Source organism: Nicrophorus vespilloides, unplaced genomic scaffold (genome assembly GCF_001412225.1).
Source record: "Nicrophorus vespilloides isolate i.1.1-1 unplaced genomic scaffold, Nicve_v1.0, whole genome shotgun sequence".
Taxonomy (NCBI): domain Eukaryota; kingdom Metazoa; phylum Arthropoda; class Insecta; order Coleoptera; family Silphidae; genus Nicrophorus; species Nicrophorus vespilloides.
The window spans coordinates 1,485-17,142 of record NW_017099984.1 but is presented as its reverse complement, the minus strand read 5'-3'; the positions used below and the strand labels follow the sequence as shown (position 1 = coordinate 17,142).

The following is a 15,658-nucleotide window of genomic DNA, read 5'->3' as shown; positions in this document are numbered from 1 at the left end:
ATTGTGTTTTAGTGTATTGGTTCCGTGTGCTTTGGCCAATATCGATTATTAATTATTAATATTAGACAATCGCGTGGATGGCGCATTATTGGTCGATTAACCGTTCACGTCGGGTCGCTTTAATCGCAGTTATTGGGATTGGAAAATGTTGGCCATCAACCGAACTGAACCAACCCCTCCATACTGCATCATCATCCTGCAATTCCTCCTCCTGCTGTTGCTTCCACGTAGCTCGTTGCATGCAGAGGTGCACACAGGACGATGAATTATTATTATTTAGCCATTATCCTCTGACCAAAGGCCATCGCTTCCGTGTAACAACAACATCATCATTTGCGCACGGAATACGGCGGCTATGACGAGATCCGTGCAGCAGGCCAGGCCCATCCTTGCGTCGGAGCCAAGACCGTGGCTGCAAACAATAAACAATTTTCTAATTGCGAATATTTCTTTCTGATACAAGAGGAAACGCACCGAACAACATCGACAACAAACAAACACAATAGAATCGTTTTCCTGCGAGCAATCGTCGTGTTTCATTATACAATAGTGGGGAAGGACTGTATCACTTTATGGTTGTGAAAGGAATGCGTTTCATCAACTAGATCCTATACAGCAACGTTCGTAATTGCCTACAACAATTTCATACACAAATTAATAACCATTCGTTATGTATTTGCAAAGCACAAAATATATTTGAGTCAATTTTGAAACAAATGTTCTTCCATAACAGTCTGCATTTTTTTTTTGTATCACACCCTATAATATGTATGTAAGCTAACATAATAAATTCTAATTCAAATGTTCTTTACTGAAGTTGTAAATTACAATCCATTAAAAAGATTTCATAATGTCCTTTAAAATCTACCATACGTTTATGCACTTGTACGTTATTAATTAGATTATAGTGAATGTACACTCCTTTCAGAAGATTCAATAGTAACATACATTATAGAAGTTTTTGTACATTATTTGTGCTTTTTATTATTGATAACTGAAATTGATTTCATTATAGTAAATTTGAAACAAGACAAGAAAAGATTATGCTCATCCAGTACAAATAATTTGATTCTTGACAAGTTACTTGTATTAACACACTGTTAATGTATTTATAATTATTATCGGGATTGCAAGTACTTGTGGAACTAACTAGTCATGGATAGTCTAGTGCAGTTGTAGTGAATGCACAATCTAAAAGCAGCTGACGGGTCGTTTTTTTTATATAAAATATATATAGGTACTCCTCATTTTATAACCTATCTGCTTAACGAACACTCGCACCTATGACCAATTGAGTTTTGACCTGTAATAAGAAAAAAATTGAAGTCTGTTGTACAATTTTTTATAATTTTACAACAATCCTATATTTCAAGCAGTGAAGCGAAGTGTAAAGTGATATTTATTGTAGTGTAAAGTCTATATTTCTATTTTTCTCATGTAAAATTGTTTTGGCCCCAACTGATCTAGTGTACTAATCAATTTATTTGTATCAATCATAAACAGGTAATGCAAATACTTTCAAAATACATTATATTAGGCAAGTAAATAAGCTATTATGTATGTATAGAATATGCTTGCAACTCCTATAGTCATATTGACTAATGCACTTGTGTTCATTCAAGTACAAATTAATTAAAAAATATTCTAGGTAGAAATGTATGAAGATTATTCTAATGACGTTGTCGGAAGTGCAGGTAGTTGTTAAACAGATCTGGACACTAGACTCTAGTGGACTCGTCAATTTATATTGTGTATTTGTATTAAACACAAACAGGAAACGCAAGTATTTGCGAAATAAATTTCTGTTAGCGAAGAGACTATACACATCTCACACATTGAATTTGATACTTGATAAGTTAGTTTACTTAATTTAGTTTGTTTAGTGAGCAAATTAGAAGTTGTAGTTGTAGTTAGGTACGACGAGGGAAGTCGATGGTGTTTGCATTTACGAACAGACCGTCATAAAATAACTGTTACTAATTTATTTTATCACAGTTTTTCTTCTGTTAAACTTATCGTTTTTATTTTCCATTAAATAATTAATAAATATTATACAATTTCATGTGAATGATGTAAACTTTAAGAAATCATTTTTGGTTATAACAAGTAAATTAATTTTTAATACGATTGAGGTATATTTGTACATGGAAGTAAATATATTACTAAAGACGTTAATAACACTAAGTGAAACATGATTACAAAAGTACGTATTCCAAATTAAATTAAGTAATATAAATATTTTTAGAATTAAAGTAAAGACGACATTTTTAAGGTCACGTCCTATTTTACACTGTGTACTAAATTTCGTTAAATTGTTTTCTTTCCCAAGAAAAGTACTTATTAACATTTACCCTTAAGTATAAAACTGGTCGTATTTCGGTAATTCTAAGTAGATGTATTTAAATTTATATTTTTCTACTAATATTTTTAGTATCTACTAAATACTAATTATCCATTATTATATAAAAGTTGATGAAAATTTCAATTTATTTTATTTGTTTATAAACTGCAGTAGCTGTGTTTTTAAATAGTTAAAGTAATGTTAATTATGCCTTTTGTACGCAAATGCTTGTGGAATTATCATAACCAGTTAGTAATTAAAAGAAATACAAGAAACGAGTTTACGAAACGAGAAATTCCAGCGAGGAGTAAAATTTCGCTTTGGAAATTAAATGAACTTCAATGGAGAAGACTTTCACACAGAAAAAGAAGTAAATTGGTCGATCCCGTTGGCCTAATTAAGCTCGAAATTCACAGATACCCAATGTAGCTGTTCTTCACACCGAAGAAGTCACGTCAACCATCCGACGATCCGTTAATCTATTTACAAAATATAACGTAAAAATTAGCATCGAAACAGTAATTAGTAAAAGTACGGCTCACCTAGTCGTGACGTATGGCCGGATTTTTAATTCTCTCTCTCTCTATCAACTTCATTTATTTGCTTACATTTCGTACGGTCTTCCTTAACTCGGTTGCTTTCTCCTCCGGTGTAAGTGATTTAAAACGTAATTTGTCCGTCCTGGTCACCGGAGGCGGCGGGAAGAGGAAACTCGGAGACGAAGAAAAAAAAGGACGTAGGGAGAAATAAGGAATAAAAGAAAATCGGAGGGAGAAAACCGCGTGACTTTGATTGTTATTTTCCGAGGCACGATTTGTAATTAGGAATTGCACTCAGGGCAGGGCTTCTTCCGCCGTCTGTGGGTGGGTGGCGGAGAGGTTGGGGAGACTGCGGTGGCGGTTATGGAGAAGGACTAGTGGGGTAGACGAGTAAAGGACGTGGAGAGATAGACATGCACACACTGAATGAGACTGTAAGGGAATAAGAAAGAGAGAGGAAATAAATTTAATTTGCAAATGCAATTATATTTATTGAATCGCACTCGGCCGTTTGGGACCGCAGAGGCAATCAGAAAGGAAACTCAACTTATTATTATTATTATTATTTGGACGCGATTCGCTGCGCCGCAAACATATTACGTAATCGACCGCGAAGTATCGAAATCAAATCTGGACCGTCTAGACTTGAATAAGGTCAAACGTCAATTTAACATTGCTCAGCTTAAGTCACCGTAATTACTTCTTCTTTTTATGTAATTAACATTTTTCATGAAACAATAAACCGATGACTCGGACGCGATACTTGTCAAGTCATTTATACAAGTACTTGCAACATAAGTTATGATATTTAAAGTACATTAAAATAACCTTTGTATTACTTCGGAAATCGTTTAACCTCAATAATTCACGGGATTCTTGAACGATCGTTGGGAAGTGTTTTAATCCTGCATCCTTCGGTACTTTTATTTTCGCGTCGTTTGCCTGCACTTTGTCAAATCTTGTCGGATCTTTATAATCCGCCATTTATTATATCCGCCGGAAGTTAACGACTGTTCATCATCGCCACTGATGAAAAGAAACCTCATTTCGTATTGAGATAAAAACGATGATCGTCTTTATTATATAGAACAGAGGCGTCCAAACTTTTTGCTGCGAGGGCCAGTTTGGTATTTAAATTCATTAGCGGGGGCCAAGAATTGTAAATATGTGAATTAAAAANNNNTTATAAAATTATTTCATGCAATTTTTAATGGGAACGGTGGAACTGGGTTTTTTCTTGGAGAGTTTCTTCAAAGTTGGGATTCAAATCGGAAACACCAATTATTAGGAATGATTGCAAATGATCATCCAATAAAATTGCCCTATATTTTACGAAATTTTTCAAAATACTTGGCGGGCCGGATAAAATCGCCTGCCGGGCCGGGTTTGGCCCGCGGGCCGTAGTTTGGACACCTCTGATATAGAAAGTATGCCGAATGAAAATCAATTTCAAAATATCACACTTCACATTTCTGACATTTATTTATAATGTAACTTGATAATGTACTTATATTTTTTTAATAAGTAAAAGTAGTTGTTAATTACAATAGTTTATATATAAAGTCCACAGCTTTATGATAGACATCAATCATGTTAAACTTCAAGTAGTTACTTAATATTGCAAACAATTATATATTTCCATATAAAACCGAGTAAACCGAGGAAATACAAAATAAAATAAAATAAAAAAGGTGGCTGGTGTAAATTAAGTTGTTTCGGTTTAATGACATTCCACGTAGACTGAAAAAATAAATGTTCATGTTTCACGCATTTTTTTTATGTTTGTTTTTCTCTCTACTTGCTCAGAGGCTATTAAAAAGTAAAAATTCCCATTTAGAATGTTTCGTCCGGCGGAGTTAAGAGATTTATGATTCTGACCCAAATCCTAGGTGTGTCCGAGCCCCGAGTCCCCAGTTGGTGAGTAAATGGAATAAAGGGCTGCTTGTGTCTGTGTAATAAAGGACGGGGATTACCGCAGAGAAAAATGATGCACCGACTCGTTTTTGTGTTTGTTCTTGTATCATCAACCATCTTTGATTCCATTCGATGCGGCGAATTGCCGTTATGAAAAACGTACAATTTCCAGACCGTTGAACAAGCTCGACGATTCTCGACTACGAGCGTCTTGCAAACTTCCTTGGCGAAAGTCGCAATTTACTTTCTAACTTTGTTCGTTTCTGCATTTCCAGGTGTCGACGTTTACTCCAATTCTTTCATTTCGCCGCACTCTGCTCAGGAGGACGCCGTTTATCCGTCTGAGGTTATAAAGCCTTCAAGTTTTTTGGATAAAAGCGAGAGCGTGTCCACTAAGAAGGAGAGGAGTCGCGTGCAAAGGTCGGCGGATCCCATTTTATCCACTTATGGTAAAAGCGATGATTTGAGTTACTACAAGAACGTTGCTGAGGCGTTGGAAGGGAACGGGGTCGAGTTATCGGGAAGGGCTCCGAAGTTGATACAACCATCGAAGACTATCGATTTGAAGAATTCGGGGGAAGCATTCGGGGCTCCGCAGGCCAGACAACTGCCGGAGCCCCACGACATCACGCCGACTGTGACGGCGACGATTTCTGCTTCCCAATCCACCCTTCAAGACCGCCCACGCCAAGCCAACCCTGACATCCAAGACATCATAACCGGAATCGTCAAATTGCTGAACGGCAACGTCAACGTTCAAGCAAACACTGCACCGGCAATGCCTCGACCTCTGCGTCCCATCAGCACCAGGATCAACAATAGAGGACCTCCGAGGATCTCCGATTTACCACCGCTTCCAGCGGACTTCAACGTTGCTGGATCGATGAAACCACCACCGCTCAACACCAAAATGCCTACACCGTATCCATTCGATCTTCCTCCACCAAACACATCCCCAATACGCAATCAAAGGCCAGGCTTCTATCGTCCCGTCACAATCCCACCATGGAACAGGAACAACCCGAACCGAAGACCATTCCCTCCAAGAAAACCCACTCCAATTCCAACCTACAAACCCTTACCCGACGACATAAGTATAACCAGCTTCAAACCTAACGAAGATATCCTCACCTTAGACGCCGATATGCTAACAACATATGAAGAACCGCACAACGAAACGACAACTACCACTACCGAAGAGATTACGACCATAAACAATAACGATAAGGAATTTGAAAAGAACAAGGAGAAAGTACCTTCATCTAAAAAGAAAATATCCACAACAACGGAGATTGCTCCAAGCCCAACACCAGTAGCAATAGATATCACCCCGACCGTCTTAAATACAACAGAAGTGATTCAAGACAACTCCTCCATCATGATCGAATCGACTCCCAGTCTAGAATCTTCAATTACTGAAATCGTTTCAACAATTAAAGAAGATTCTTCATCGACGCTGTCGGTGACTCCAACAGAAGAATTACCGGTGATTCCTTCGACAACAAATTTAGTATCAACGGAGATTCGGGAAACAAATTCCAGCTCACCGACAACTCAATTGAGCTCTTCTTCATCCACTGAGAGCAACACAAGTCAAGGTTTTCCCTATTATCCGTACAGACCTAGACCGGGTATCGTTCTGGATGATACTGAATATAAACCAGGAGGAGTGCTGAAAAGACCGCAAATTGTCACAGCGCGTCCACCTCAGATTGGGGAAATATTTGATATAACAGTTTCTGCTATTCAAGGGCCCGGTGGTGGCGGAGGTTCAGGCCAGGGTAAACCGTACGTGATTCCAGTTGATATTGAAAACGTTCATTTGGGTTCGAGTGATGATGTTATAACGACTCCAGTTGGTGATGAAGGTTTTGTTTCTATTGATGGAAAACGAACCTATTTGAATTTGTTTGGTGAACCTGATGAACAACCTTCAACCACACCACCTGTAATCTCAGCCACTCCAACTACGAATGTAATCAAAGCTACTGGATATGCAATTCCAGAGATCGAAAAAACCAAACCTGATAATGTGAATGGTTTGAAACCAACGAGGAGACCCACATACGGGAAAAGACCTACCCAAATACCAGTCAGGTAATGATGCGTTCTTGTTTTTTTTTAGCTTTAAAAGACACTTATAAGTTGTATTTTGTTTACAGAATCGACACTTGTATAGTCGGAGATGATTCGACCTGCGACGCCTCTCAGCACGAGATATGCAGAACGGAATCTGGAGTGAGCGCGTGCCATTGTAGACCGGGTCACGCAAGACGCAAGCATCGAGATCCTTGCAGAAAAGTGGTATCGGTTTTACTCTCGTTGAGAGTGGATCGCATCTACGAAAGACGCGTGGTCTGGGCCAACGAATTATCCAACAAGGGCAGCGATAGCTACCAGCAACTCGCCTACGAAGCGGAGAGAGCTGTAATAGAATACATCGTTCGAAAATCGATTGCGTGCATACTAAATTTTGGTCAATTTTACAGTTGGAATCTGCGATGTCGATGACTCCGTTCAGCGATGAATTTTTGAGCGCCAAGGTGAATGGTGTTTACAGAGGCGATCGTTCTGCGGGTCAGGGCGGGGTATTCGTTAATTTGACTTTACAATTAGAGGAGAACGGGGACACGGCGCGACCCACTGTCCGAGGCGATATTCAACGCCATCTTCTGGGTGTCATCCAGAGAAGAAGCAACAATATTGGGAACAGCGCATTGTGGGTGGACAGCCCTCCGGGAGCAATTTCCAATTTGCAAGGTCCGTTTCTTTATCATCCTGATCTTCTCGAAAGGATTTTAATCGTAATTCTTGATTGTTTCCAGATGTCGACGAATGCACTTCCAGAGAGTTAAATGATTGCCATCACTCTGCGATGTGCATCAACACGTTCGGTGGTTTTAAATGCGAATGCTTGGATGGGTTCAGGGATCCTTGGTCGGATAATAGGCATAGAGCTGGAAGGCAATGCGAGCAGTGTTCGCCTCAGCATTGCAACAATCGTGGGGAATGCAAATACGAGCACGGGCAAGAAGTTTGCGTGTAAGTGTACTTGATCCGACTTTCTAAAACAATGCTTTAGTTATTCATTTCTAATTGAAGGTGTACGGGTAATTATTATGGAAACCAATGCGAGCTGGATGGAGAGGTACTCGGAGTGGCCATCGGAGCTAGCGTTGCCGCTGTTATCATCATTGGATTAACGCTGGTCTGTTTAGTCATGTGGAGGTATGCTAGTTAATAAACAAAAATTGAGTATGATCAAGTAAGCATATATCATGTTTCCAGTCGTCGATGGAATAGAGAACAAAAAGCGGCAGCCATGGGCAGTCCTGTTTTCGGATACATGGCAACGGCTAGTAATACAGTCAAAGCTCCCGTAGTTGGCGGACCACCCTATCAGCTGACTTTGGAGGATCGCCTAAGATGGGCTCAAATTGCAGACGCCATGGCCCAAACAAATCATTACGCTGTAAATCATCAATCATCAATCAAAATCAATCTCGTTATGAATTCACTAAATACTTTCAGCCGGAACCAGTTGCTACAATGACGCGACCTTCATCAGCTCTCTTCGGTTATCCAACACTTTCGATGGCAGGTACCTTACCGCATGGTGGAATGCACGGAACCCTTCCCCCAATACCTTTGCCCCGTTTAAATATTCCTGCTACTTTAGCGGGAAGGGCGGCTAGTGTGCACGGGATGAGACCGCTGGACAACTCGAGTTCCAGTGAAGAGGAGGACAAGGCCGATCTCTTGGGTCGAAACTTCCAAGTTCCTAGACCGAAGAGTCGAAGTAACGCTTCGGTAACTGTAAGCCAATGGCACGTAATTATCCCTTTTTGAATGTTGATTTCTTTACCTGTTCCAGTATCAGAGCGGCATTTACTATGACGTTGATTACGATCAGAACGAGATCTACAAGCATCCCTCTGGAACGATACCAATGAGCACCTATACACCATCCGGACGACATCCATTCTATAGGAATTGAACAACCCAATTCACAATCACGTGACACATTAGTTGAAATATATTTTTTTTTGTTGTTTTATCACTAAGTTTTTTTTCTTGTGGGTTGGCAATACCAAATACAGAATGTAATTTACGATATTTATAGTATTTTGTTGTTTGTTTGTTTTGTATGTTTTTTTATTTAAGTACGAAATTATAATTGTTGAAAGACTAAATTGAGCCATGTAAAAATGTTTTTGTTTTCGAAAAAAATTATTATTTATATTATTGTTTGCGAGGGAAACGAATGTGTGATAGGATGATTGGTGACGTGAAGAACTAATCGCTTAATTCAAATATATAAATACAATTATATAAATAAATGCGAATCTAGGTTTAGGAGAAAATTCGCGAGAAATGCGCTGAGACAGTTTTAATCAACGAATATATTTATAATGATTACTATTATTATCACCTGTATATTAATGAATTAGTTTCTTTAAGTGGAGAACATATTTTATAATACGAGGAAATCTTTATAAGCAAATGTATATATTTAGATTGAGGACGAAAATATTTTATTATTATTAATATTCTAATTATTATTATTTACGAATATTTATTTATTTGTGAAAACATTGTGTTTATATATTATTTGTAATAATAAAAAAAAAAATCAATCCCCTCGGGTTTCTTTCAAATGTTCGGCGTTGTACCTCTGAATCCTGTAATACTTTGCTAGTACCTGCCGATAGTAGTAGGCTTGATAGTCGCATTTCTTCTCCATCCTGTTCTTAATCATTTCCTCGATTTTCAACAGAGCCGCTCTTTCGCTTTCCTCAAACATACAATGTAGATACTTCTCGTACTCCTGCTGGGGGTCGCTCAAGATGTATCTGGCTATGACTCTTGTAATTGGATTCCTGTAGTATTCCCAATATTTCGGGGTGTAATCTTCGGGAATATCACTTAAGGTCGCCGGGCCCACGAAGACGTTAGTCACAAAGGTTATGATAGTCAATGGAATGACCCCTATCCCAATGTAGAAATACATGAGATCCTTGAATTTTATCCATTGGAATCGTGATGGTTGTAATGGAAATGTTCTATGGTCACAGTAAGTGCGTCGAAGAATTGCGTGAAAAGTAGGATGTGATTTCAGTTTTCGCAACGCACTGAAAATCATTATTAATGGTTATTTTGTCAGTGAAATTAGACTTTGACATATTAAAATCACTAACTTGATTTCAAAATAATTTAAATATTTCTTTCTATATTTTAAATTATAAATATAACTAAAATGAAGTGTCTGCACATTTGATTGTATTACGTATTCGAATAATGAGAGTGTATTCCGTGCTTCCATTACCTGTAAACTTTGAAATTACCGGTAAATTTGGTAATTTGTTTATACATGAAAGTTGACAGTAATGCTGTACATGAAGATGTTTTATCAATTATAATTAAAATTCGACGAGCTGAAAATTACTTTGTAGTTCCCCAAAAAAGGAGTCTTCAGTACGTTAAAATTGATATGATTGAACGAATCTTTCAATTAAAATAATGTGCCAGAAAAAGACATCGATTAACATGACAGTATTTACAAAGTTAACTGCATCTTACCCATAAATTTATGAAAGAAAAGTTGTCTATGCAAAATACTACTCGAAGTAGGGAATTTAAATCAGAATTAAATTTACGTATTTCAGATCAACTCACAAACTTTTCGGATGTTATACAATTTTTGCATAATTTGTGCACAATCTTCTATAATTTAGGAATATACATCTGAATATTAAAAAAGAGTGTTGTTCCAAGTTTGTAAACGTATGAAACTTATTCTACATTAGTTGCTAGTAAAGTTTTTGTAAAACAAGCGACTAAATTCAAATATTAATGTCCTAAAAATGTACCTTTATTACTGTGTTAATCATCATACAGGCTTTAATAAAGATGCTAGATTTCTAACTCTTTCTTTTTGTATGTAATATTTTCAAAAATAAAATATCTTCAAGTCTTCTCGGATTGTCGAGTAAATCCTAGTAAATTACGAATATAAACAGTGGCGTAACAAAAAATGGGCTCGTGTGCATTCAGGCTCTCAAACAAATTTAACTATCAAATTTTAATTAGTTTTTCTCTTACTTTTCAAATGTCGATTAAAAAACTTGTTTTTTTTTGCATATTGCGCCCCTCTTGTCTTGTGTGCCCCAATGACCTTAGTAAAAGCTAAACATAGATTTTCTTTGATATTATGTCATTTTTGTATAACAGTATGTTTTATGTTACTAAAATAAAAAAAAAATAGATTATTATAGTTTTGCTGTATAAGTATATATTTGGATGGGTAAGAAGGTGAATTGAATTTAATTTGCAACGTAATGATTTTACTTTTAAATGATTTCATTCACTTTCCAATACGTTTTACAGTTACTTCAATAGAGTATTTTAAAACGTTTCATCTGCAAAATAATCATACTTATTTCCATTTGTCGAACGCATTAACAATGTGTAACTATTAATTACTGTGCAAACACAATTATTCAAATTGGAAAAGATACGCGAATGAAAGTAATCCTAGTTCCGTTGAAGAATAATGGTTTTAATGTTCGTTTTGGCTACTTTTTATTTCACATATTGTTGAAATTGGTCTACATTTGGAATTGATGTCACCTAAATTTTTCCGTTTTCAGTTCATCTATTTATTTGGCAAGTGTTATAATTTAGCAGGTAAATAGTGAGAATGGTCCAATGTGTATGATAATTACTATATTTGTATAGACCATCCACGACCGGGTTTTGCTCTTGCTCGAAGAGAGGCACGCAGGTTAAGGTAAATATGTGTTCAATACGTTTCTTCGGCTTCTACAAATAGCTCCTAGCTATTCATTATTGAGGTTGAGCAGTTATATAGTCAGTTATTTTTTTTTTGGATTTGAATACTCATTATTGTACATTGAGATTAAACAAAAATCCTGATAAAATATGTGTACGTTTCTTCTCAATTCATATATTTTTACCCATTTTTTCAATGAAATTTTTAATTCTTAAGAAATATTTCTATTCATCTTCATTTTATGTTATTGTTTTATAACTTGCCTTCACTGTTCTTACTTGTCAACCTTACCATAAAGCGATTGATTGGAATCGCGTTATAAGATTAGCACAAACCTGAATAACCATTTTCATTAAAAAATAAAGCGTTTCCAATATCATTTAAGTACTTTCTCAATTTTTTTCTTTAATTTCGTCTTCATTTTCTTTGTCTTCGTTTCTAACGTTTTCTAAATTTTACACTCAAAATCATCATCTTATTAATTTTTTGTGCTAAACACAATTTAAGCATTTTTCCATGATTGCGCACTTCCTAATATCAAAGCTTCATAATCGAAAGAAACGTTAACTGAGGTATGATTATGCACAGAGTTATGTTAAGATAAATACTTATTTATTAAATTTAAGAAAATTAAAACAAAAATTGTTAGTGGATCTTTCTTTAAATTAGCTGATTCTGTATATATTCATCTTCATTTGAACTCTGTTAAAGGACAATTTTCAATTTATTTCGCATATTTTAAAGTTCCAAATCATTATTTACTATTTAAGTTTCTTATATTAATCTATCAATTTTTGCATATAAATGTAATAAAACGAAGTACAGAAAAACCTGGTTTCGATTAGTCCGGTTTTACTAGAATCTGTTTTGAAAATTTCAAAATGTACTAAATTAAAACATTACAAACAGTACATAAAAATTATTTTTTTATACATTAATGATGGATTTTCACCATTTATAGTGAAATCTCCTTTTGTGCGGTTTATTTGTGTATGTATATTAGTCCGGTTTCAAACAGTCCGGAACCGTTAACCCGCACTAGGCGAGGTATTACTGTATATGTTCATTTTACTAATTATACAAGAAAGAACATTGTATAGAAAATGTAATGTTTATGGTTACAATAAAAGGTAGTAACTTACGGTTTCGGTGTAATTAAACGATGGAAGACAATGAATAAATAAACAGTTGTACAAATAAAAGTGATTTAAATGTGTTGCGCGTTGAGGAACTGTTAGAGTGCGGTGTGCAATTAGTAATTTAATAGAGTTTCAGGATGAGAAAGAAAGAGAAGTAATAAATCAATAAAAAAACAAACAAAAATACATCTATTGTAGGAAGTAGATATAAATAAATGAATTGCGGCTAAGCATACATGAGATTTTCGTGAAAAAAAAAAAGATGTTAATTCAAGTTCGGTCCATCATCGTCATTAATGGGGTACCACTCGATTGAAGAGATGATGCTGGAGTGTCGTGTGTTGTTGGAGTGCCGATGTTTGTGAAACTATTAAAAGAAACCGTTAAAGGGACGGACGGCGCGCGATTCATTTGTTTGATTTTTCATCCGGATACTGTTATGTTTGCACAACAATCGTCGGCGATCGCGTATAAAGGGTGGACAATGTGATGATTGGTCTTAGTCTTACCCGAATCCTCGAGCAGCAGCAGTTAACTCGTTTCCTATAAAGATGACCACTTTCGTTGTTGGTACCGTCTTGGTGCTGGCACTTGCCTTAGCAGGAACCAGATCACAAGCACCCTACTTTTACAATTACGATGATGTCACGATCGAGGATCCTCTGGCTTACATCTGGAACAACAGAGGTGAGCATAATGAATTAACAACATAATTGGATAAAACCTTAATAGTTTAAATAAATTGGAGTACAAAATCATATTCACTTTCCAAAAAAATAATTGTCTATCTTTGTTAACATAATAATTTGGAAATTTATTATTATTTATTATTAATATTATTATTGTAATTTTGCTTATGATTTTGTAAATAACTACGCAATAAAATTAATAAAAATTAACTCTTGAGAAATATTTAAAATAAATTACAAATATATAAATTTTAGTATTTGTCTGTGAAATATTCATACTACAACTGTTTTTTTCATAACACTTTTAAATTAAAATAACTTATGATTTTATTAACAATTTAAACGAAGGCTTTCAGAAACAAAATGAATACATTTTTTGAATTATACAAAATTTACTTTTAGATTACTTTTATAAATTAACATATTTCACATGAATAATATAAGTTTTCTAAATAAATATTTTCACTTATTGATGCGTAGTCAAATATAAAAGTTATTTTATTGTTAATAAGAAACAGATTGTTTTGTAAAGTTTTACGTAAATTCAAAATAATGACATTTATAGTTGAAGTTGTTAGACTTAGCTATTCCTATTATTTAAATAACTAGACTTTGTTATAAATAATTAACAATTAAGTTAGTAAACAACTCAGTATAAATGTTAACAACAATTGTCTTTATATTTGTTATTTCAGATAATCTAATTCAAGATAGTTATGCACCTTGTGGCGTGAAATATAATGCTGGCAGAGATCGTGAGGGTACTTGCATGCACAGCAGCGAGTGCAAATTTAACAGGGGCAAAACAAACGGAAGAGGAAGCTGCAGCTTCTGGAATTCCTGCTGTATCTGTGAGTAAATCAGATGATTTCTAAAGATTTCTTATTGAAAATATTCATGTTTCCATTGCAGCTGAAAAAACATGCAACCAAAGGACGAATTCTCGCGTCTCCTACTTCATGAGTCCATCAGACGCTCGCAAAAATTTCGGAAACTGCGAGATGCAAGTGGATTTGATCAACGAAAATATTTGCCAAATCAGGTAGTAAACATATAGATTCAATTAGTTCTCGTAATTAAATGCGTTCTGTAGGATCGATATTATAGACATGAAAATACAAGATCCTGTACTCAATGGGGATAAATTGGAATGCGAAGAGTCGTTCACTGTTAGTCCAGAATCGGGCACGCCAAAACTTTGTGGTGGCAATAAAGATACACACTGTAAGTTTAAGAATGTTATATGCGGATTTATATATAATTAAAACTTTTTCTTATTCAGTTTACGTACATTTGGATAAGCCGAACAACTTAAATAATGCTGTCAAATTGAACATGAAGTTGAAGCAAATAACAGGAGGAATCATAGAACCGAATTCTCCACGATGGAACATCAAAGTTACTCAACTTGAATGCCCTTCTAGAGACAAGAAATTTGCTCTTCAACACAAAAAAGACACTAATAATCGACCGGCAGAGGATTTCCATAAATTGGGTAAATCTTTGACTAATTTAAATTACCCAATAAACATTTTTTTTTGTCGATTTTCAGCGCCCGAAGGATGCCTTCAGTATTTCACGGAACCAAGTGGCACCATACAAAGTTTCGGTTACGAATCAAGCAAAATGTCAATGATTACTGCACAAGACTATGCAATCTGTTTCAAACGCAGCACATCCGAATGCGGCATCAAGTAAGAATATTGAAATTTCAATTAATTTTTTTTATCTTTAATTATTTCCTTTTGTTTAGATTTACTTCCAATTTCCTTGATATAGATGCGGCGGGTTGTGCTAATAATTTTATTCATACACCGGAAACGACACTACCAGATGATGCTAAAGTTTGTTTTGACGATGCACCGAAGAAGACATGGTTATGTAAGTATAAGTATAAAAGCATGTTACGGAACAAATTATAAATATATTTGTTTATTATTTCAGCTGTTCATCCAGGTCCACTCTATGTTCATGTCCATACAGAAATAAGCGAAGAAAAATTGCAAGGATTCAACATTAATTACGTTATGAAGGGTTGTTAATTATGATTAGTTTTCTATGATCATTTAAAAAAAAAGAAGTAATTTATTTATTTATTTAATTTATTAAGAAAGAAAAATCAAATTTGTTTCAATTAAATATTAATTTATGTCATTAAATAAACGAATCTAATCTAATCGTATCCTGGAATTTATTTTAACCTCGTTTTGTAGCCAATTTATCAAAATTTCAATGTAAAATCG

At 35.3% G+C, this 15,658-nt stretch overlaps 3 protein-coding genes across 5 annotated transcripts in view; 2 read left to right on the top strand and 1 right to left on the bottom strand.

Moving 5' to 3' along the window:
• LOC108566509 overlaps nt 1–8,952 on the top strand; it is a 22,723-nt gene extending 13,771 nt beyond the window's left edge. Inside the window, exons 2-9 of one of the 3 annotated variants that reach the window (XM_017926420.1) lie at nt 5,070–6,891; nt 6,957–7,221; nt 7,284–7,554; nt 7,620–7,836; nt 7,897–8,022; nt 8,083–8,266; nt 8,326–8,604; nt 8,669–8,952. In XM_017926420.1, coding sequence (XP_017781909.1) covers nt 5,070–6,891; nt 6,957–7,221; nt 7,284–7,554; nt 7,620–7,836; nt 7,897–8,022; nt 8,083–8,266; nt 8,326–8,604; nt 8,669–8,791 — 3,287 coding nt within the window. In that variant the 3' untranslated portion in view covers nt 8,792–8,952. Of the gene's footprint in view, nt 1–5,069; nt 6,892–6,956; nt 7,222–7,283; nt 7,555–7,619; nt 7,837–7,896; nt 8,023–8,082; nt 8,267–8,325; nt 8,611–8,668 lie in introns of all 3 variants that reach the window. The other 2 variants (XM_017926419.1, XM_017926418.1) reach the window with 2 other exon arrangements.
• A 475-nt stretch (nt 8,953–9,427) lies between these two features.
• LOC108566498 (NADH dehydrogenase [ubiquinone] 1 beta subcomplex subunit 5, mitochondrial-like) lies at nt 9,428–9,937 on the bottom strand. The gene has a single exon (XM_017926402.1). The coding sequence runs from the start codon at nt 9,935–9,937 to the stop codon at nt 9,428–9,430; it is 510 nt and encodes a 169-aa protein (XP_017781891.1).
• Nucleotides 9,938–13,037: 3,100 nt separating this feature from the next.
• Nucleotides 13,038–15,457, top strand: LOC108566497. Its single transcript, XM_017926401.1, has 8 exons — nt 13,038–13,413; nt 14,111–14,266; nt 14,328–14,457; nt 14,509–14,639; nt 14,698–14,910; nt 14,968–15,109; nt 15,169–15,296; nt 15,360–15,457. The coding sequence occupies exons 1-8, from the start codon at nt 13,278–13,280 to the stop codon at nt 15,455–15,457; spliced, it is 1,134 nt and encodes a 377-aa protein (XP_017781890.1). The 5' UTR covers nt 13,038–13,277.
• Nucleotides 15,458–15,658: the final 201 nt, after the last annotated feature.